The sequence below is a fragment of the Anabrus simplex genome, chromosome 2, assembly GCF_040414725.1.
Source record: "Anabrus simplex isolate iqAnaSimp1 chromosome 2, ASM4041472v1, whole genome shotgun sequence".
In the NCBI taxonomy this organism is placed as follows: domain Eukaryota; kingdom Metazoa; phylum Arthropoda; class Insecta; order Orthoptera; family Tettigoniidae; genus Anabrus; species Anabrus simplex.
In genome coordinates, this window is record NC_090266.1 from 497,663,942 (window position 1) to 497,688,920 (window position 24,979).

The 24,979-nt window shown below is 39.1% G+C and overlaps 1 protein-coding gene across 1 annotated transcript in view; it reads left to right on the forward strand.

Annotated features, from left to right (window-relative positions):
* The first annotated feature begins 3,880 nt into the window (after nucleotides 1-3,880).
* The window catches only part of LOC136864196 (haloacid dehalogenase-like hydrolase domain-containing 5), a 188,197-nt gene continuing 167,098 nt past the window's right edge, over nucleotides 3,881-24,979 (forward strand). The window contains exons 1-2 of the mRNA XM_067140871.2: nucleotides 3,881-4,048; nucleotides 4,252-4,461. Of these exons, the coding sequence (XP_066996972.2) occupies nucleotides 3,935-4,048; nucleotides 4,252-4,461 (324 nt within the window). The 5' untranslated portion in view covers nucleotides 3,881-3,934. The remainder of the gene's footprint in view (nucleotides 4,049-4,251; nucleotides 4,462-24,979) is intronic.

A 24,979-nucleotide genomic window follows, 5' to 3' on the forward strand; every position in this document is an offset into this window, starting at 1 on the left:
GTTATGAAAGGTGCTGCTCATAGGGTCAGTCGTGCTGCAATAGTACTTTCTGACCCAGTGAGGAAAGCAATGGCAAACTACCTCACGCCTCATATTGGTGCTGCCACTGGTTTTTGGGGTTTCTTTATAACCGCATAACCTTTGGTGGCGCTATTTGAGGATTCAACCAGCCTCTAGACTGATGACCTAACAGACAGACCTAAAACAAACATAAAAATTAATGGGGGTAGCGCAAACCTGCAACCTGATGGAGAAACCGCCCCTGATTTTATGTAAAATCAGCCATTGAATAATTATTATTTAAACAAGTATGACTACGTTGAAATGAAGTAATGTTAATACAAGAGTGCGTGTGTATTCTTGGTTCCTTGTTGAGACTTAGCCCGCAAGTTTACGTGATTGAATCAAATAATAGACTGTTGGAAACAGTGAGATAATTATTGTTTGATTAACGACAATATGTTTATGGACAACGTTAACAACATTCAGCACAGTTTAGGAATCTTGAGACATTATTTCAGTTAAGGTGAATGATCTATTTTCGACAATCTGTGAGGACATTTAAGTTGTTTACTATTGATCTTAATTTTCTTGATATAATTTATATTCCCTTTTAAACTCAGCTAATTATAACATTGTGTCATGTTACAAATTTTGTAATTAGGCCTATTACTTAATTTCAGCTTACCGAGCTCGATAGCTGCAGTCGCTTAAATGCGGCCAGTATCCAGTAATCGGGAGATAGTGGGTTCGAGCCCCACTGTCGGCAGCTCTGAAGATGGTTTTCCGTGGTTTCCCATTTTCACATCAGGCAAATGCCGGAGCTGTACCTTAATTAAGGCCACGGCCGCTTCCTTCCACTTCCTAGGCCTCTCCTATCCCATCGTCGCCATAAGACCTATCTGTGTCGGTGCGACGTAAAGCAAATAGCAAAAAAAAAAAAAAAAATTCAGCTTATTATATTCAACCTAATTTATTTTCAATTTTCAATTTCATTTTAACTTAACTTCGGTTTATTTGTTTTATTTAATAATGTTTATTGTATTTAATTTTACTCAGACTTGGAGTTATAAATTATTTATTTAGTTAGTTTGACCCGTTGTTTAGTTTTGACTCCCCTATACTAGCCCTTGCCCGAGGAAACAACCGGACGGTCTGCGCCCTGAGAAGAGAATCTTCGTGGTGGTAAGTCATGTTTCTTTTTAAGATAGTCGTGGCAGGAGTTGGAAGAAGATTATCACCATACATGCTCTGATCAGGACACCGTATATACTTCCGGAGAACTTCCAGTCTTTGAGCTGCCTCTCCTTCGTTAGCAGTGGCGATCTGACGGACCGAAGCCTAGCACACACATCCTCTCGGTTCCCGCACCTATCGGGCATTCTCCTTACGTCTCCAACATTGATTTAATATCGGCTAAGAACGGTAGTATGTGTTGGTGCTTAAAAGCGGCATTTGCCTGTCGTTCACTTCTGGCTCATTTAAGTGAACATTCAGCTGCAAGCCATGTGATGTGAAACGAGGGGAGAGGGACGGAGTGCCTGGGCTGCAATATCTTTCTCCGATGTCTTGCACTCAGAAATGTGAGCGACATTTTATCTCCTTGCGTTCAATTTTGTACATGGAACTATGTGCCAGATGCTTACAATATCCTCTTTGAGCTAGACGATCTGCTTTATATTTCCATCGATCTCATTTGAGGTTAGGGCTTTTCCGATAGCCTTGGTAGCCCTCGGTATACACCACCGACAGTAGTACACTTCCCCAACGTAAAGATAATTTAAGCACTTAACTGAATATTTCACCGCATTGCTGTTCGCAAGAAAGGTTATTTTCCTTCAGAGAACATTACGTAGGACATTTTTGGCACTATGTAGTTTTACTATTGTATCCTTAAGATGGGCAGTAGTCACAGATATTAATTATACATTATACATTAATTATACATTATAATTATACATTAATATTTTCTACGGTTAAAAGTGTTAAGTGATTGTTCACACAATAAATCCATTATTATTGCCTACATTACATATTCAACCGGTTAGTCATTCACCTCACGTCTCCAACATGGATTTAATATGGGGTAATAATAATTTCGTGTGGCTATTTCTAGCCGAGTGCAGCCCTTATAAGGCAGACCCTCCGATGAGGGTGGGCGGCATCTGCCATGTGTAGGTAACTGCGTGTTATTGTGGTGGAGGATAGTGTTATGTGTGGTGTGTGAGTTGCAGGGATGTTGGGGACAGCACAAATACCCAGCCCCCGGGCCATTGGAACTAACCAATGAAGGTTAAAATCCCCGACCCGGCCGGGAATCGAACCCGGGACCCTCTGAACCGAAGGCCAACGAGTCGGACAATATGGGCTAAGAACGGTAGTATGTGAGGGTGCTTAAAAGCGGCATTTGCCTGTCGTTCACTTCTGGCTCGTGTCTAAGCTCCTATGGACGATAATTTTAAAAACCAGCGCTTCTTAAAATCTATGACAGTGGAAGGAGCATTTCAAAAACATTATTTTCATTCAAGTTATTTTAATACCAACAGTGTTTGGAGTTCTTCAAGAAAACCATTCTGCAGTCTTTAAACCTACAGTTTTTCATGGAACTCTTCATGTTTAGACCGGGACTCAAACTACGGCTGACAATGTGGAGTGCTACGACTAAATATACCACTCCGGCTTCATATATGTCATCTGAGATGAACACAGACAAGAGTTCCTGTATTGCAAAGTAAAAATGGAAGTAACATAACGGAAAATTAATAACAAGCATAGTGAACTTCTTTCCCAAGAATGAAATTAAATTCACTCATGTCATTCACATTCTAGAATACAGAGTATAGGCCCCTAATATATGGGAACATCTTCATTGGAGTAATCACATAAATGGGATTGTAAATAAAGTATACAGATCTCTGCACATGGTTATGAGGGTGTTTAGGGGTCGTAGTAAGTATGTAAAGGAGAGGGCATATACGTCTCTTGTAAGACCACAACTAGAGTATGCTTCCAGTGTATGGGACCCTTACCGGGATTACTTGATTCAAGAACTGGAAAAAATCCAAAGAAAAGCAGCTCGATTTGTTCTCGGTGATTTTCGACAAAGAGTAGCGTTACAAAAATGTTGCAAAATTTGGGCTGGGAAGAACTGGGAGAAAGAAGACGAGCTGCTCGACTAAAGTGGTATGTTCCGAGATGTCAGCGGAGGAATGGCGTGGAATGACATTAGTAGGCGAATAAGTTTGAGTGGCGTCGTTGAAAGTAGAAAAGATCACAATATGAAGGTAAGGTTGGAATTCAAGAGGACAAATTGGGGCAAATATTCATTTATAAGAAGGGGAGTTAGGGATTGGAATAACTTACCAAGGGAGATGTTCAATAAATTTCCAATGTCGTTGAAATCATTTTAAAAAAAGGCTAGGAAAGGAACAGATAGAGAGTCTGTCACTTGGGCGACTGCCCTAAATGCAGATCAGTGTTGATTGATTGATTTTCGAGTGAAATATAGTTATGGAATTATTGCAATTGGTGGATTACTATTATTTTCCCTATTCCGTGGGACGGAGGAATTTGACGTACGGTATTTGAGCACCTTTGAATACCACCGGAGTGAGACGGAGTCGAACCTACCGACTTGGGTTCAGGTCTAGTAGGCTACCTCACCGTCTGGGTCACTCAGCCCGGCATGTTATGTGACTGTCCATCATTTTAAATCAGACTCAAGGTTAATAAAGTTTATGGATGGGATATTCGAAGCAGACATCTTCGACGCAGGAAGCTAGAACGAGCTGATGGATATCTACGAAGAATTTCAAAGCGTTCCGAATATTTTTCATGAGCTAGCCAGGAATATATATGAAGAAATTACCCATAATTCCCTCTGGAGAGAAATATATTTTACAAGTGTTGTTCCTTTTTACCACGAGTCAACAGAATGGCGGTTCTGAACTCCAATACAAAATTTATCCTGGCCCTAAATTCACCAAAATATTTTAAATGGAGGTTTAAAAGACTCTATTTTGTAGCTCATAGATATCTGAGTCGACAGGTATTATTATAGTCGAAATGACATTGTTTGTAATGTAGGGTTTATGCTGATATGTCAGTGTGTATATACATAATCCTTTATGGAGGTTATTTGATCCCCTGGAATTTGTATTGCGAAATGATTCTTACACTGTTTTCTACTGTGTCAATGGCTTGGTAATGTTTCATAATTACGTGCATTATGGTACCCATTTATAATTTCAGGTTGCGGAAAAACCGTCATTTGGAATCCTGTTCGATATAGACGGGGTGATCGTGCGAGGAAAGAAGGTACTTCCTTCTGCACCAGAAGCGTTTTGGCGATTGATTGATAAGGAAGGAAAGTTTAGAGTGCCAACCGTCTTTGTTACCAATGCTGGAAATGGTTTGCGGCATGAAAAGGCATTGCAGCTGTCACAATGGCTGGGTGTATCGGTTAGTAAGCCTAGGCCTATTTCTCGTCCTAATACGATGCCTGCATAAGATTGGATCACTTGCACCTTGCATTTTTCTAAATGCATCTTTTTAAAATGTGTTTAACGTGTACATATTTCTATTGACAAGATCAAATTTTTAGTGGTACTGGAGCAGATAGGCTAATTATTGGGAAGTTGAGAGTGTAAAGTTGGTGTTGGATTTTACTTAGAATCTATTTAAGAAATATAAAGTGAGTCACAATGAAACTCATACATTAGCAGAATATTTCTTTCGGCATTTACCAACAAATGTATACTTTTTATTTCAAGCTGGATTTACCTCTTGTAACCAGTACATTATTTTCTACTACAGTATTCAAAATTAACATAAATATATTTCATTATAAAGCCTTCCTCAAAACATACACGAAAAGAGATCACAGTGAAACTCATACACCCTGTGGTAGATCCTTGAAACTCAGAATAAGACACTATTGCCTTCAAATTCAGCATTTTGTTGGATATCCCTTGGCTCGTCTAACATCTCTCAATGGGCAGGCATGGATCGTACCAATTTTTCGGAGTGTGATGGACTTATTTTCTCACATTCTTCACGTAAAGCAACTTTCAGGTCATCTTTGTTGGAAATGGTAAGTTTCCTTATCGACACTGTTATGTGTAAAGTTTAAATCTGGTGACTGAGGAGGTGTTTCCAGCATCTTTGGACAGTTATACAGGAGCCACATTCTCACTGTGTGAGCTTTGTGCTTAAGGTTGTTATCCTGATAGTATTGTATTGGTCATGTATTCCTATTTTTTGAACACTAGCAGGCAAATTTTTTTTTCAGTATGTTCAAATACACATTTATGTCCATTGTCCCATCAATGAAAGTCAACATCCCTACCCCTCAAGCTGCCATGCACCACATGACATTAACATCTCCTCTGCTGTATTTAACACTTGGATGCATATTGGTAGGTTTTAGTTCTTCATTCTTTTTTTTTTTTAAGACAGTAACATTCCCATCTGTTCCACAGAGGTTGAATTTGCTTTTAATTGAAAATATTACTGTTTTCCAGAAGTGAAATCTCTCCCCATGTGTTCTCTAACAAACTGCAACCTCCTCCTCTTGTTCATTTCATTGACCAGTGGTTTATTCCTACTTTTCCATACTTATTACTTTTCCTGATAATGCACCTATTTGTTTCTGGATGGGCTTTCTTCCCTGTATGCTCCTCAATCATCACAGCAGATTTTGGAGCTCTAATCATTCGATTCTTCTTCACCTTTAGTAGTTATCTGTGGAATGTAAGATTCTTTTCTGACTTACTTTGTCCTTATTTTCAATCTGGTTGGTACTTACATACCTATCTGTAACACATTGCACAGTTGAATAACTTTGCCAATTTCTCTTTACAATTTTCCTGTTTTATAATTAAAAATCCTCACTTCTCTGTCTTGAAGACTGGCCACTCTGACGACAGTGTTTATACCTACCTTGTTACTTCGAGCAGCAGCATAATACCAAAGAATCAGAAATACTTATGTTAATTTATGGACAAGATAACAAACGAATAGTGACATAATAATACAAGAATACACATTATATTGCACATAAATGAAAAACATAATCAATTTCTGTTCATTACAAAACAAATTACGATCATGGATGAGTTTCGTTTTGACTCACTGTATGTATGACATGAAATAAACTTCATTTTGGATCCATATTGACAATTACGTTATATAAATTGAAAAATTTGTATAATGTTTCCACCTAGTCAATACTTATAAGTTATTTACTATTTCAAACTTGTAAAAGCATCTTATTAAAAGTACAGGACATGTAGATGAGAACAGAGATTGTTCCATTTGTACAGTGTGAATATGAATTACACTGTTAACAACTGGGCTATATTTTTAAATGATGTCAATGCATGCAAAACCTTGAACTGTTTTCTCAGAAAACAAGTTATACGACTGTAAGATGTATTACTTAAGAATTGTTTTGTTTTCATAACTTTTCTGAAAAAATCAAAGCATGTTTTTTGGTATGGCTATAAATTTATTTGTTAGGTATTAGCCGTGCATCGTACAGTATTGCATAGAATTTCCATATTATTAAGACTTTCCTTTGCTAACATAACAGCCCTCAGGTCTTTGTGTTCATAAACCCCTTGTTCTATCTGTTGTCACCCTACATTGCTATTATTAACTTCAGTTTGAATTGAGTTTTTGCCCTAAAAAATATAGGTATATTTTAAAATATAATACTATCACAGTTTGGTAGCCTCCGTGGCTCATGCGGCAGCCTCTCACCGCTGGATACCGTGGTTCAAATCCCGGTCACTCCATGTTAGATTTGTGCTGGACAAAGCGGTGGCGGGACAGGTTTTTCTCCGGGTACTCCAGTTTTCCCTGTCATCTTTCATTCCAGCAACACTCTCTATTAACATTTTGTTTCATCTGTTAGTCATTTATCATTACCCCAGAGGAGTGCGACAGGCTTCAGCAACCGGCACATTTCCTGTCCTCGCCACTAGATGGGGGTTTCATTCATTCCATTCCTGACCCGGTCGAATGACAGGAAACAGGCTGCGGATTTTCATTTTCACAGTTTGGTATATACTTGCCACTTCTACTCAAGAATTGAATCCTTGATCAAACAGCCCTCATTTTAAGAGTGCATATCTGTGATATTCATGCCAGTAGGTTTTGGTTACTGGCTCATTATAGAAATTCTTTCAAGACAAATGTCAGACATGCTGGTCATATTTCAGGACCATCAATAATTAAAGGAATGTTAAATTATTATTATTATTATTATTATTATTATTATTATTATTCAGTGCACACACACAATCAGTAGGTATTTGAAGTAGTATTTTTGGATGCTGTGCTTACAGAACAAAAACAAAATGCATCCCGAGTGCACATTCAGATAAAGATACTGATAAATTACTGTGATATAAATGTGGAAAATGGGTTCTTTTGTTTATTTAATTGCATGCATTGTGTTTTTATCATGGAATAGAATTATCCAGAAGGGATATGGGGATTTCAATGGTATTGTGGAGTGCAACCTCTCCTGCGAACCATGTGACCTTGCCATGGTGGGGAGGCTTGCGTGTCCCAATGAAGCAGACAGCCGAGCCACAGGTGCAACCATGTCGGACTAAGGAATGGTTCATTGAAAGGGGGGTAGCAGCTTTTCGGAAGTTGCAAGGGCGGCAGTCCAGATGATTGACTGATATGGCCTTGTAGTAATACTCAACATGGCTTAGCTGTGTTGATACTGCTACACGGCTGAAAGCAACGGGAAACTACAGCTGTAACTAGCTCCTGAGGACATGCAGCTCTCTCTGTATGAATGATGTACCGATGATGCTTCCTCCCGGGTAAAATATTCCGGAGGTAAACTAGTCCCACATTCGGATCTCCGGGTATACATCAGGAAGATGGATACTGACATTCTGCGAGTCGGAGCGTGGAATGTTAGAAATTTGAATCGTTGTGGTAGGTTAGAGAATCTGAAAAGGAGATGGATAGACTAAAGTTAGATGTAGTTGGTATAAGTGAAGTACGTTGGCAGGAAGAACAGGATTTTTGGTTAGGCGACTACCGAATTATCAGCACACAATCAAACAAGGGAAATGCAGGAGGTGGTTTAATAATGAATAAGAAAATAGGGCAGCGGGTAAGCTACTACAACCAGCATAGTGAAAGAATTATTGTCGTCAAGATAGACACCAAACTAATGCCCACCACAGTAGTGCAGGTCTATATGCCTATTAGTTCAGCGGATGATGAGGAAATCGAAAGAATATATGAAGAGATAGAAGATTTAATAGAATATGTGAAAGGTGACGAGAATCTAATTGTGATGGGAGACTGGAATGCAGTGGTAGGCCAAGGAAGAGAAGGTAATACAGTAGAAGAATTCGGATTGGGACAAAGGAATGAAAGAGGAAGTCGGCTGGTTGAATTCTGCACTGATCATTATTTAGTCCTTGCCAATACTTGGTTCAAACACCACAAATGACGGCTGTATACGTGGACGAGACCTGGAGACACTGGAAGGTATCAAATAGAGTTCATTATGATGAGGCAGAGATTGAGAAACCAGGTGTTGGATTGCAAAACTTTCCCAGGAGCAGACATGGACTCTGACCACAACTTGTTTGTTGTAAAATGCCATCTGACGTTGAAGAAATTGAAGAAAGGAAATAATGCAAAAAGATGGGATCTAGACAAGTTGAAAGAAAAGAGTGGGAGGGATTGTTTCAAGGAACATGTTGCACAAGGGCTAAATGAAAAGGCTGAAGGAAACACAACAGAGGAAGAGTGGACAGTCAATGAAAAATGATGTCAGCAGGGCTGCTGAAGTAACGTTAGGAAGGAAGAACAGATCAACTAAGAATCATTGGGTAACTCAGGAGATACTAGACCTGATTGATGAACGACGAAAGTACAAGAATGCTAGAAATGAAGAGGGAAGAAAAGAATACGGGCGATTAAAGAATCAAGTGGATAGACAGTGCAAGGTAGCTAAGGATGACTGGCTGAAGGAGAAGTGCAAGGATGTCGAAGGTTGTATGGTCCTTGGAAAGGTAGATGCTGCATACAGGAAAATCAAGGAAACCTTAGGAGAAAGGAAATCTAGGTGTATGAATATTAAGAGCTCAGATGGAAAGCCACTTCTAGGGAAAGAAGATAAAGCAGAAAGATGGCAAGAACATATCCAACAGTTGTATCAAGGTAAAGATGTAGATAATTTGGTTCTGGAAAAAGAAGAGGCTGTTGATGCTGCTGAAATGGGAGACCCAATTTTGAGGTCAGAGTTTGAGAGAGCTGTGAGCGACCTAAATAGGAACAAGGCACCTGGAATTGATGACATTCCCTCTGAATTACTGACTGCCTTAGGAGAAACCAGCATGGCAAGGTTATTCCATTTAGTGTGTAAAATGTATGAGACAGGAAAGTCCCATCCGATTTTCGGCAGAATATTGTTGTACCTATTCCCAAGAAAGCCGGTGCTGACAGGTGTGAAAACTACCTCACGATTAGTTTAGTATCTCATGCCTGCAAAATTTTAACACTTATTATTTACAGAAGAATGGAAAAACAAGTTGAAACTGAGTCGGGAGAAGATCAATTGGCTTCAGAAGAAATGTAGGAACACTTGAATCAATCCTGTCTTTACGTCTGATCTTAGAGGATTGAATCAAGAAGGACAAGCCCACGTACATGGCATTTGTAGATCTAGAAAAGGCATTCGATAATGTTGATTGGACTAAGCTATTTAAGATTCTGAAGGTGATTGGGATCAGATACCGAGAACGAAAAATTATCTACAATCAGTACAAAAATCAGTCTGCAGTGATAAGAATAGAGGGCTTTGAAAAAGAAGCAGCAATCCACAAAGGAGTGAGGCAAGGCTGCAGTTTGTCCCCCCTCCTTTTCAGTGTTTACATAGAACAAGCAGTAAAGGAAATCAAAAGAGGAATTTGGAAAGGGAATCACAATCCAAGGAGAGGAAATCAAAACCTTGAGATTTACCGATGATGATGTTATTTTATCTGAGACTGCAGAAGATCTCGAGAAGCTGCTGAATGGTATGGACGAAGTCTTGGGTAAGGAGTACAAGATGAAAATAAATAAGTCCAAAACAAAAGTGACGGAGTGCAGTCGACCGAAGGCAGATGATTCAGGAAATATTAGATTAGGAAATGAAGTCTTAAAGGAAGTAGATGAATATTGTTACTTGGGTAGTAAAATAACTAATGATGGCAGAAGTAAGGAGGACATAAAATGCAGACTACCACAAGCTAGAAGGAGCTTTCTTAAGAAAAGAAATTTGCTCACTTCAAACATTGATATAGGAATTAGATGTTTTTGAAGACTTTCGTGTGGAGCGGTGGCATTGTATGAAAGTGAAACATGGATGATAACTAGCTCAGAAAGAAAAAGAATAGAAGCTTTTGAAATGTGGTGTTACAGAAGAATGCTGAAGGTGGGATGGATAGATTGAATCACGAATGAAGAGATACTGAATCAAATTGGTGAAGGAAGATCGATTTGGGTAAATTTGACGAGAAGAAGAGATAGAATGATAGGACACATCTTAAGACACCCAGGACTTGTTCAGTTGGGTTTTGAAGGAAGTGTAGGTGGTAGGAACGGTAGGGGTAGACCGAGGTATGAATATGACAAGCAGATTAGAGCAGATGTATTATGCAATAGTTACGTAGAAATGAAAAGGTTAGGACAGGATAGGGTGGCATAGAGAGCTGCATCAAACCAGTCTATGGACTGATGACTCAAACAACAACATGGAGTGCGTATGTGGGAAACTGGGAGTGAGATTTTTTAGATTCTAATGGGTGGGTAGGAGAGAGAGATCTGCACTCGTATGGTCTTCACTTGAACCGCAGTGGTATGTATAGGTTAGGAAGTTTGTTCAGAAGGGTTATAGAGAGATGCACTCAGGGAAACAGGGTGGACTAGGGAGCGCTAATAAGGGTACAAGGATCTGGAAGTCGGTCAGGGATGGCATAAAAATGTTAGTGTTGAGCTGAAGAAGTATTGTAAAGAAAGGATTAGAATTAAGTAATTTAATAGATATATATTTACCAGATATCAGTCTTTGCTGAGCTAAGCTAATGAGCAGACGTGCGTGGTAATGGTCCGGAAGTGCAGAAAAAGCAGTATTGGCGTAACAGTGCAGCATTATAGGAGTGTGATAGGGCGATGGCACAACTGTGTCAAGTGGATCAAGACGGAGTGTAAATTAGGAGTTAATAAAGAAATAGGATGGACAGTACTGTTGATGGCGGCAGCTATAGCGGCTACTCTATTAGTCATCGGAGGCGTCGAGATGAACCCAAGCCCATTGACATGGGAGGACATGGAGAAAATCAATGAAATTGCGTGCGATGCTTCTCAGGCTGACCAGACCAAAGAAATGTTCAAAGCACAGTTTCAACAAATCAACGATATGAAGGAAAGCATAACCAAGGATCTATCAGAAATAAAGACGAAGATAGGAGAAGACAAGGAAGAAAGAGCTATAATAAATCAGGATAAAGGCGCTAGAAGAACGAGTTCAGGTACTTCAGTGGCGAGATAGCAGAAGAACGGAGGAGGAGAAGAGAAGAAATATTATTATTTATGGACTGGATGAAACGGAAGGAGAATCTACGATGGAATTGGTGAACTCAGTCTTTAAGCTAATGAGAGAGAAATTAGGGATTTATTGTACTGAAAGGGAGATAAATGATTTGTATAGGATGGGAAAGAATAGGGGAAGAAGACCTGTTAGAATTAAGTTTGTTTCCTTATTAATGGCAAGCCAAATTTTGAATAATGCGAGAAACTTGAAGGGCAGCAGAGTTTGGATAAAAAGGGATATGGACAGAAAAAGCCTCCAAGAGCAAAGAGTTCTACGATTCCATTTACGACAAGCAAGAAAATCGAATCTACGGGCATTTATAAGAGGAAACCGCTTGCATGTGATAGGAGATACCTGGGCGAGAACGTGGATGGTCAGTGATCTGGGTGATATGTTCAGAGAACAAAGTAAGCAGTTTGGGCCTTCAGCGGAAGTGCATGGTGAAGGAGTGATGACACAAGAGATTCCAGAGTATACGTGCTGTGCTGGTGTTGATAACCCTGGACAGATGATTCAACTGTCTACGTCAGATCTTCCAGTGGAGTTAAATAACAGTGGGAGGAACGACGAGGCGAGCCGGATGTCAACAGCGGCGCCGCGTGTAGGAGCTGAGGATACTTCCAGGCGTAGGTCAGTGAGTCTAAAATATTTTTTTCAGAAGAAGGGGATGAGTTCAGGTAGTAGATTAAAAATCACAGAAGAACTATCTGAGGACGACGTTATTTGCTCACCGGAAGGGATTATAATTGAAGTGGAAAGATCTAGAATGACTAGAAGTAAGTCAGGAAGTTTAGAACATAGAAGTAAAAAAAATAACTAGAGTTAAAGGTATCATGTGTTAATATTGAATGAATATGGAACAAAATAGGTAACGAAGGCTTTAAAGAGCTACTGGAAGAAATGGACGTCCTTGGGCTTATAGAAACTTGGGCTGATTACTAGAAAGACTTAAAGGGTGTATCGTATGGAGTCAACATGGATCAAGGAGATCCAATAGAGGAAGGATATCGGACGGAATTTCGGTGGTAATCGAAAACAACTTAAAAGATAGGATACAGCTCTTAGAATCTGAGTTTAAGGAATTAATCTGGATAAGAATATTAGATAGGGTCAATTGGAGGAATGAAATATGTATAGCTTTTATATATAATCCACCTTTGAGCTCCCCATTTACGCAGAATGAATTTTTTGAGAATTTAGCAACAGAAATTAGACGAATGAGAAGTACGCATGATCAGGCAAGCATTATAATTATGGGTGATCTTAATGCGAGGATAGGGTACAAGAAGCCAGTTTACAGTCAACTTGAGGACGGGGTATTAGCAGTTAATAGAAATAGCCAGGATAAAGAATGTAACAGAAATGGAGAAAAACTACTAGAATTATGCGTGGTAGAGGAGCTTTATATATTGAATGGATGGTGGTTCAGAGATGAGAGTAAAAAACTAACTTATATAGTATAAAATGAGGGCAGTACAATTGACCTAGTTGTATGCTGTAGGGATAGTTTGCAAATTATCAAAGAGAGATGCATTAGGGATTGGGCAGAGGCAAACCATATGCCAGTATCTATAAAATTAATGATTCAAGATATAAGAGCGGAAGAGATTGTTTACGATAGCGTAAAGGAGAGAGAAATACCTAGGTATCATTGGAGAGAAGAATTAGGGGATGAATTCAGAGAGTACTTCAATGGAGAAAGTTTTGAGATTTAGAAAATGGTATTGTAAAATTGATAGAAGAGAATAGAGTTCAAGTAGCCCTAACCAGGATAGAAAATTTAATAGGAATGGCAGGAAAATGTATGAGGCAAAATTTAAGTAAAATGCAGATAAAATGTGGATGGTATAATACAGAATGTGTAAGAAAAAGTCACTAGTTATAAAGGCACTTATGAGATACAAGGTGGATATGGTGGTCAAGTAGCTAGAAACAAATTTTGTATTAAAAAAAAAAAAAATTAAGAATGCACAGAATTGTTAAGAAAGACAAAGTTGGAATGGCAACAAAAGATGGCTGCAGACATAAATAAAAAGTGTAAGGACAATGACAGTAGGAAAGTATGGGATAAAATAAATCAAATAACCAAGAAGAAGTCAGGTTCTGGGGGGACCAATATAAGTCATAGTACATGGGTCCAGTATTTCGAGAAATTATTGAATGAAGATGACAAATGGAGAGCTCATCATGAAGGGATTATTGTTTCAGGGGGTTTGAGTGTCGCTCTGCCTGAATTAGATGAGACTATTGTGACTCAGGAAATAAAGAACCTGTTACAACGAGCCAAAAAGGGAAAATCAGGAGCTATTTCGGGTATCACACATGAATTTTGGAAAGAGGTGGGCGAGCGAAATCGCATGTTGGAAATTTTAATAAGGATATTCAATAAAATCTTCGAGAACGGGGTATTTCCAAGAACTTGGAAAGAGGGGATAATATGCCCTATATACAAAAATAAAAGGGAGAGATTAAATCCAGGAAACTATAGGGGAATTACCTTGTTAGATATATTGAGGAAAGTATATACGGGTATACTAGCAGATAGACTAAGGAACTGGGCGGAGAGACATTCAGTCCTTTCGAAATTTCAAAGTGGTTTTAGAAGAGGGAGAACAACACCAGATAATGTTTTTATTGTGAGAACTCTTATTGACAAATATGTAAAGAAAAAAAGGTGGTAAGCTCTATATTACATCAATAGATTTAGAAAAAGCAATCAATACTGTGAGCAGGGGGGCAGTCGTTACTAGATTGTGACAAGTAGGAGTGTCATGTAAAGTGATAAGGGCTATAGAAAAGGTATATGCTGAAGTAAAGTGTAGTGTGAAATTGAAAGGAGGAGGAGTAGTAGTAGTAGTAGTAGTAGTAGTAGAGATTATCTCTAAAATGGGTCTGAAACGGGGGTGTAAATTGTCACCAATTTTATTTCGATTGTTCATTACCGATATACTAGAAGTTGAGGAAAGATTTGCACTGCCATGTTTACAAAATCAGGATATTCCTGGTCTTGTCTTTGCTGACGACATACTCCTGTTCATAATCTATTAGCTTCATTTCCGTATTGATTGCTACTACAACATAAAAATAATTTAGAAGCCTCCACCTTATCAATACAATATTTATTTACTATAATGCAGTAAATTCAGTACCGGTTTCGACCCCTATGGGGTCATCCTCAGCTGACACACATTAAATTGGTTTCAAAAACATCACATGTAAGACATTACACCTTCATACAACTGACCCAATTAAACCAAACATTAAAAAGTTGCTCATTAAAATAGTAAATGGATCTTTTTTTTTGGCTTAAAAAGTACTTGTTATGTGAGGCATATCACCTCATTGTGCCTAATCTATTGAACATCAAATCGTATGCTATAATGGACTCTCGAGCTCAGCTCATTTGAAAAAAATACCCATTTGCATTCACTGTCCTCTTCTTACAGGGAGGTTTAAATAATAGATGGATTTATTTGCAGTGTTAAAAAGATAATCAAATCATAATTCTGAAGTAGCTAGTAAGTAGGTAGGCTATTAAGTTATACTATTTATTAGTTTAATGAATCTTAGTATTATAACTTAGTTAACATTTGACAATTAAACTCGACTCTAGCCTGCCCTACGACTATGAGTCATGCTCATGACCACTCAAAAGTACCTGTTTTATATTGGGAAGAACGGCTCAGTACTCTCTCAGTTCATATGTCACATCGTTGCACAAGACTTCAATCATATGTGGACAGACGCAATAACTTAACCAACAGTATGCTGAATCAGAAAACCAGCGGGCTACTGTACATCTCGGGTAGCGTATACAAAATATGACGATTTAAAAAAATCCTCAGCTGATAGAAAAATACATATTTTCAAAAATGACTGAGCGAGTTGTCGTGCGGTTAGTATCGCGTAGCTATGCGCTTGCATTCGGGGATGGTGGGTTCGAATCCCACCGTCGACAGCCGTTAAGATGGTTTTCCGTAGTTTCCTTATTTTCACACCAGGAAATCCTGGGACTGTACCTTAATTCAGGCCATGGCTGCTAATCCTAACCTTTCCCACCCTGCGTCACTGGAAACCTTCGATGTATTAGAGTGACCAGCATTTTTTCTAAGAAAGGAGTTCGTAGTATGAAGACCAGATGGCAGCTGCGAGCCCTGATTGCTGTTGCTCGCTGTCTTACCAGCACATACTACACAGATGCAGTAGGAGCGGTGACTAATGTGCCGTGAATCGGATCACTGTATCGATTCAGTAACGTGAACGGAATCAAATGAATCGAATGTCCCATCACTAGCTGAATATTGGCTTTAGTTAGGCCTATGCCATATTTTCTTGCGGCTGCAAAATTATTATACATTTCCGAGTGTTTAATAGCCATTAACTTAAAATTGGCATAATAACATCGACGAGAACCCGTTGAAAATTTGACGGCAATACCTGTTCCACGTATCTTTACAATACGACGATCCATCTCGTAAATATTCGTGTTGTCTATAAAACTTAATTTTACTAAGCGTCAGGTACAGCAGACGCGTTATAACTCTGCTACTGAGTAGCCGTGGCCTTTCTGAGAATTCGAAGGCTCGCATGTTTTGATGCCATTCTGAAGATTTGAGAAACGTTTTTGTAGAGGATAATAGAATGTCATTCTCTCTTCACTACTGCCCGAGATCCAGTGACGGTACACATAGGCACTGTACAACCGGTCGCCGCGGCGAGCGATGTATGAGAAAGAGGCGGTCGTTTATAGTCAGTGAGTTTTGTGTGTGTGTGCGCGCGCGCGCGGGGGTGAAAAGAAACAGCGTGGTTACTGCGGTAGTTGCCAGTGGTGTTCATTACTATATGGCCGCGAATGCAGAACGACCCTTGATTTTTCACGTGAGATTCTGAGAAAAAAACGTCTTGGATTCGGAGAAATACGGCATCACTCCAGAGGTTCTGTGGCAAACATTTCAGTTTTCTTCTTCATCACGTAACCTAACCGTATATGTATCATAATAACCTATTAGAAACGCATGTAGAGAAATGATAACCCCCTCGCTAAAAACTGACATGTCATGTCCGATGGCTTTCTGCACCATAACATCAGGAATAACACCGCTGTGGCTCTTCAAACATGGGAAGAATGGGACCACTCCCCAGGTCACTGCCATACTCCCAGGTGATGGTTTTGCGGGGTAGTGCAGAACCGCAATTCATCGCTGAACATAATATGATGCCATTCATCAGCAGTCCGTGCTTCCCGGTTACGGCATCACTCCAAACGCAGCCATATGTGTTGTGGTGTTAATGCCAGACTACTTATGGGACAGTAACTCCCTAGTTCAGCTGCTGCTAGTCTCCGACCAATATTGCAGGATTATGGAATGTTGCAGGGAGACCATTATTTGTTCTCGGATGGCAGGTGCAGATGTGAAGGGGTTAGGATTTGCTTGGTGAACGATACTGCGATCCTCCCTTGTGGTGCTCAGACAACCGGAACCATGATAACAAGTATGCCTGTTCTCACATACCCATGTAATCCAACATTGGGCTACTGTCACATCCGAATGCCCCTCAAATCTGGATGTTGCATGATTTAACCAGTTGGCCAAATGGAGTCCCAACAATGAGGCCCCTTTCAAACTCTGTCAAGTGCTGATAACACTGTCTCACATGAGTACACGGCATCTCCGTGTCCTTAACAGTGATCACAACATGCGGTGCTGTTCATGTCCTTTATGTACCCCAACAGGCCTAGTAACAACACTAAACGTGAACAACACAAAAATGCACTACATGTCACAGAGAATTGCAACTCTCTTCATTTACATACCGATGGTGTGTTCGTGTACGAAGTTACACTGACATCCAACCGTTTCTTCTGGGTGCTTCAAATTTTTTGGTCAGGCAGTTTATTTGATTGCTCTTTGCATGAAATAGCTATAGCAGGTGAATGGAGAGTTGCTATAATAGCCCCTGTGTATAAAGGCAAAGTTGATAAACATAAAACTAAAAATTACAGGCCAGTCAGTTTGTCATGTGTTGTATGTAAGCTGTGGGAAAGCATTATTTCTGATTATATTAGACACATCTGTGAAATTAACAACTGGTTCGATAGAAGGCAATTCGGGTTTAGGAAAGGTTATTCCACTGAAGCTCAACTTGTAGTATTCCGTTCAGATATAGCAGATATCTTAGATTCAGGAGGTCGGAAGTACTGTAACGTGATTGACCTATCTAAGGCATGTGATAGGGTAGATGAGAGACTACAGGCAAAATAGAGTGCAACTGGACTAGACAAAAGGGTGACTGAATGGGTGGCTATATTTCTAGAAAATAGAGCTCTGAGAATTAGAGTAGGTGAAGCATTATGTGATCCTGTCATCATTAAGAGGAGAATTCCTCAAGACAGTATTATTGGACCTTCATGTTTTCTTATATATATATATTTATTGGGGTAATCACATTAACAGGATTGTAAATAAAGGGTACAGATATCTGTACATGGTTATGAGGATATATATAATATGGGTAAAGGACTGGAATCAGAGTTAAGGCTTATTGCTGATGATGATATTATACTGTGTAGAATAAATAAGTTTCAAGATTGTGACCAACTGCAAAAAGACCTTGACAATGTTGCGATGAGGACAGTAGGCAATGGTATGATGATAAATGTGGTTAAAATTCAGGTTGTTGGTTTCAATAATAGGAAAAGTCCTCTCAGTTTTAATTACTGTGTTGAAGGGGATGAATGTTCCTTATGGAGATCACTGTAAGTACATAGTTGTTAATATTAGGAAAGATCTTTTTTTGGGGTAATCACATAAACAGGATTGTAAGTAAAGGGTACATTGTTGTGAGGGAATTTAGGAAATGTAGTAAGGATGTAAAGGAGAGGGTATATAAGTCTCTGGTAAGATCACAAGTAGAGTATACAAATGCCCATCATTAGATAAAATTGACTTATTAATCAGTCATCATTGATCTGCTATTAAGGCAGTCACACAGGTGGGAGATTACCTATCTGTTATTTACCTAGTCTTTTCTTAAATTATTGCAAAGAATTTGAATTTTTTTTTTTTTTTTGTGAATCTCCCTTGGTAAATTATTCTAATCCCTAACTCCTCTTCCTATAAAAGAATATTTGCCCCAATTTGCCCAACCGGGTAAGTTGGCCGTGTGGTTAGGGGCGCGCAGCTGTGAGCTCGCATCCGGGAGATAGTGGGTTTGAACCCCACTGTCGGCAGTCCTGGAGATGATTTTCCGTGGTTTCCCATTTTCACACCAGGCTGTACCTTAATTAAGGCCATGGCCGCTTCCTTCCCATTCCCAAGTCTTTCCTATCCCATCGTCATAAGAACTATCTGTGTCGATACGACTTAAAGCAAGTAGCAAAAAAATAAAACTTATTCGTCTACTAATGTCATTCCACCCCACTCTCCATTGACAGCTCGGAACATACCACTTATTGCAAGAAATCAGCTTCATTTCGCGTATCAAATCTTATTTACATTGAATCAATAACAATAAATTTACACCTTACTGTTGTTGATTCAACATACCACTTAGTCGAGCAGCTCATCTCCTTTCTCCCAAGTTTCCCTGCTCAAAATTTGCTACTCTTTTGACAGAAATCACCCAGAACAAATAGAGCTGCTTTTCTTTAAATTGTTTCCAGTTCTCAAATCAAGAAATCATGGTGAGTGTCCCATGCACTGGAACCATACTCTAGTTGGGATTTTATCAGGGACTTATATGCCCTCTCCTTTACCTCCTTATTACAAGCCCTGAATACCTTCATAACCATGTGCAGAGATCTGTTCCCTTTATTTACAACCCTGTTTCATCCCTTTACTATCCCTGTTCACATGCTTTGAAAAATTTCATTAAACTGAAGTAATTGTTTGAGCTGTTTTGTTCAGTGGTTCATTTGTACAAATTTGCGTTTGATATTCTGAAATAGGGTAGGGACCCTCTTAGAGGCAGCCCTGCCCAGGGGAGTTGTGCCCCTGACTATGTGAGTCCCAGAGCACATTGACCCGGTGTGTAACATCTGGTAAAGAGTCCCAGCTCAGGGTAACGAGTGAAGACCTCAACGGCAGCAAAAGCGGAGAATATGATTCGGTACGGTGGAGCTGGCAAAGGAGACAACCCATTCCTCTGCAGTGTTCTCCCCAGAAATTTTCGTCAGCTGGGTGGTAGGAATGAGTAGCCGGGCGAAGAATTCTACATAAAAATCAAACTGATAAAATTTCAATTTTGTCCCCTCAGGGCAATAATAATAATAATGAGGCCGAAATTGAACTATCATAGTGTTGTTATCACGAACAAGATATAACGGAGTATTTTCAATTTCTAGTGTTTCTAATGCTCGTTCACAGTCATGTAACACCAGAACCTACCATACGGTTGCTGTGGAGTGGCATGTGGGTTTGTGACCTCCGGCGGAATCGAATGCGTGTATGAGATTCTATGCTAATACAGACACTGCTCGCCCTCAACACGACGAGATAATCTTGATTTATAAATTTCATTTTTCCGTATTGATAGTTACCAATTGTCATAAAAGGAAAAGAAAGTTGCACCTGATCAATACTTTTTATTTACATGTAATGCAGATTTATCACATGTCTAGGACCGGTTTCGACCTCTTAACAAGGTCATCCTCAGCTACATTAGAATCTTATCTGCATTTTCACCTTATGCCTCATAAAGATCTTTATGACATACTCTATTGTTTAACAATATTATTTTAAAATATTTTTTATACTCTTGCTAAAAAATTTTAAAACATTACATCATAACTGAAACTGTGACAAAAACAAGCTTATATCTTAATATACACATGCAATTGTAGCGGAATGAATTCGTCTTTAAGCTTATTGAGTGTAGATGTTTACCATAGGCGTTTTGCCTATACAGTTGAAATAAGCCCCATTTTACAAATGTATAGTCATATTTGAGGGGAGCTTTGTTTATATTCGTGAATGTTATAGCAATGAGCTACCAGTAAAATATACTAATTAACTAAAGTTGCCTGTTGATAAAATGATATATTACATGTTCACATTAAAATATTAAAGTATGATAATGTACTTAGTAGACTAAATTGCGTGTTGACTTCAATAAAATTTTACATATTCACATTAAAATGTTATGAAGTGTGACTAATGTACTTTGTGACACTGAAAGTCTAAAATAGCTGTTGGCCTTAGGCACACATTTTAATGTGAATATGTAAAATTTTATTGAAGTCAACACGCAATTTAGTCTACTAAGTACATTATCATACTTTAATATTTTAATGTGAACATGTAATATATCATTTTATCAACACGCAACTTTAGTTAATTAGTATATTTTACTGGTAGCTCATTGCTATAACATTCATGAATATAAACAAAGCTCCCCTCAAATATGACTATACATTTGTAAAATGGTGCTTATTTCAACTGAATAGGCAAAACACCTATGGTAAACATCTACACTCAATAAGCTTAAAGACGAATTCATTCCGCTACAATTGCATGTGTATATTAAGATATAAGCTACCGGGCGAGTTAGCCGTGCGCGTAGAGGCGCGCGGCTGTGAGCTTGCATCCGGGAGATAGTAGGTTCGAATCCCACTATCGGCAGCCCTGAAGATGGTTTTCCGTGGTTTCCCATTTTCACACCAGGCAAATGCTGGGGCTGTACCTTAATTAAGGCCACGGCCGCTTCCTTCCAACTCCTAGGCCTTTCCCATCCCATCGTCGCCATAAGACCTATCTGTGTCGGTGCGACGTAAAGCCCCTAGCAAAAAAAAAAAAAAAAAAAAAAAAAAAAAAAAAAAATATAAGCTTGTTTTTGTCACAGTTTCAGTTATGATGTAATGTTTTAAAATTTTTTAGCAAGAGTATAAAAAATATTTTAAAATAATATTGTTAAACAATAGAGTATGTCATAAAGATCTTTATGAGGCATAAGGTGAAAATGCAAATAAGATTCTAATGTAGCTGAGGATGACCTTGTTAAGAGGTCGAAACCGGTCCTAGACATGTGATAATCTGCATTACATGTAAATAAAAAGTATTGATCAGGTGGAACTTTCTTTTCCTTTATGACTACGAGATAATCAAGCTAAACATTTAAACTCCGATGTAACTGATGCAATAATGCTGACAATATTTATCATTTACATAAACAGTTTCACAGTAGTTACATTTTTACTTGGAACACCTAATGACTCAAATATGTTGTATATTAATATTATGTAACTAACACTTATCTAGGTTATGTTAGCTGGATGGTGTGTAAAAACGGCAGGGCGGTGCACCCATTAAAATGTTCCTGGGGAGAACACTGCTCTGGGGGTAGTATGGATGGAACCCACTGCCTTGTGGGATGAGGAGCGATCCTCAAATGCTAAGGGAGTGAACCCCGAAAAAAAATCCTCAATTACATTAGGCCCAGCAAGCCAGTAAAAGAGCTTATTTGTAGTTGCTTTCAAAACACATAAGAGCCTTGGAACACATATATCAACTAAATTAAGACGCCAGCATGAGCAGACTCATGTCAGGGATAATGGTTTATGGCCTGATGATAGACAGGGTCTTGCAAAAATGCAAAAATCCCGGAGGAGACTAACAAGGATTGGGACCATCAACTTACTCAGTCTCACAGGAAAACGAGAAGTAATAGTGGACCTCATGGAAAGGAGGAAATTAATGATACTGGGTCTGAGTGAAACCAAATGGAGAGGGAAAGGAATGAAGAAATTAAGAAACCAGTATGCACTGTATTGGCATGGAAATGACAAAAGAGATGAGGAATGGCGTTGGTTTCATCATGAGTAAAGTTCTAGAAGAAGTCGCTGACGTTTAGTGTGTTATGAAAGAATAATAAAGTTGACTGTCCATTTAGGGAAAGAAAAACTAACTTCGGTACAGGTGTATGCACCTCAAACTGGATGTTGTCAACAGGATAAAAACCAGTTTCTTGATGATTTGGAAAAAGTTATTAGTAACGAGAGAGTAATCATTACAGGAGATCTGAATGCACAGATTGGGACAGATAGAACAGGATATGAGAACGTAATGGGACCTCATGGATATGGTGGAAGAAATATAGAAGGTGAACATCTCCTTGACTTCTGTATGAGGAATGGGTTGGTGGTGAAAAATAGTTGGTTCAAGAAGAGACAGCCATAAGATAACATGATACATTTGGTATGGACTGCAAAAGACTGTAATTCATTATGTCATCTCAGATGAAGAAAGGAGCAGAATGGTAACAGATGTCAGAGTAATACCCAGCGAGAGTCTTGACAGTGACCAGCGTCTATTAGTAGCGGACCTGAGAAACTTTTATGTGCCAAAAGTACAGAACAGGGAAATGCTAAAAATCAAAGTAAGGAAACTCCAGAAAACAGATAAGAGAACTGAGTATCAGAACCAGATAAAAACCCTGTTACCAAGAGATGAAAGGAGAAATGGAGAGGCAGAATGGACCAGACTAAGGGACACATTGGTTAAGGAAGCATCTGAAGTTTGTGGAAAGACAAGTATGAAAACAGGGGAGAAGGAAACACCTTGTGGAATGAAAGAGTGAGAGCAGCAATCAGGGAAAGAAATCTCTTGCGGAAAGAAAGGAATCGGGAGAAAAATACACCGGATCTTACTAGAGATGAGGCAAAGATCAGAAACCTCGAACAACTATACGAAAACAAGAAACTGGATGTTAAAAGAACAGTTACAGAAGAAAAGAACAAGGCATGGAATATATTCACTCAGAAACTGGAAGAAGACAGCAGAGGCAATAAGAAACTACTGTATATTGTTATCAGAGGTAAAAGGAAATCAAGGAATACCATAAAGGCACTTGAAGATGAAAAAAAATCTGGTTAGGACAGAAAGTGGCATGAGAGAAGTCCTCAAGAATCATTTCGACCACCTACTGAATAGACCAGTTCAAGAACAAAATACTGAACCGGAAAACCAACCCTACAATGAGGAACTTCCCATCACCTGGACAGAAACTGAGACAGCCTTAAAATCTATGCCTAAAGGAAAATCTTCAGGTGCAGATGAAGTGAATGCAGACATGATAAAGGCAGCAGGCATTCAGGGTATACAGTGGCTGCACAGAGGACTAAATGCTGTATGGACAGACAACAGAATACCTGCAGATTGGAGCAAGGGCATTATAATTCCCCTGTTTAAGCAAGGCAGCAGATGGAAACCCACCAACTATAGAGGAATAACACTACTGTTTCATGGGCTAAAAATTCTAGAGAAGATCATATAAAGGAGATTGAGAACCATCATTGAACAACAGTTAGAGGAGGAGCAATATGGATTCAGAAGTAACAGATCAACAATAGATCTAATTTTTAGCATCCACTTGCTGTTGGAAAAGTATTGGGAGAAAGGCAAGAACCTGGTCATTGTATTCCTGGATATAGTAAAGGCCTATGACAGTGTTATAAGAGAAAAGATCTGAAAGTGCCTGACTAAAAGAAATGTGCCTGAAGGACTGGTAAAGAAAATTCAGACATTGTACAAAGACTGTACTAGCTGTGTACAAATTGGGGAAGGTCGATCATCATGGTTTGAGACCAAGAGTGGAGTTCAGCAGAGAAGTGCACTGTCCCCACTACTGTTCATCACTGTTATGGACAAAATAATGAAGAACATCAAGGAAAAGTTAGGTGAACTGAATGCAGTGGCCTTTGCTGATGATATCATGATTTGGGGTGAAACAGAAGAGGAAGTACAGACCAGACTCAACGTATGGAAATTCCAGTTCCAGAAATGTAACCTCAACATCAACAAGACCAAGACAGTGGTGATTGCAGTCAACAGAGAAGGGCTTCCAGCAAGTGTAAAACTAGGAGACCACCAGCTAAAGTGTGTGGATAGGTTTCCTTACCTTAGAATTGTAATCTCCAGTGATAATTTGGTCAGAAAGGAAATTACAAACAGAGTGCAAAAGGGATCAGAATTATACCAACAAGTAAGAACACTTTTATGGGATGACTTGATTCCAAAACCAGCCAAACTGATGATGTTTAACAGCTATTTGATACCAATATTGACCTATGGTATAGAAGCGTGCACCCTCACAAAGAGAGATTCATCAAGACTGCAAGCATCAGAGAATTTCTTAGATCCACCATCCAGAAGACCAAGATGGACAAGTTAAGAAATGAGGAGGTGAGGAAAGAAGCCGGAATAAAGACATGCCTATTAGACCGAATCGGCAGTACGGTGGTATGGGCATGGATTAGGATGGAGCCTACAAGAACAGCCAGAATACATTTGGAAAGACAGGTGGAGGGAAAAAGACCTGCAGGAAGACCTACAACCAGATAGATGGACATGATCATGGTTGATCTACTTA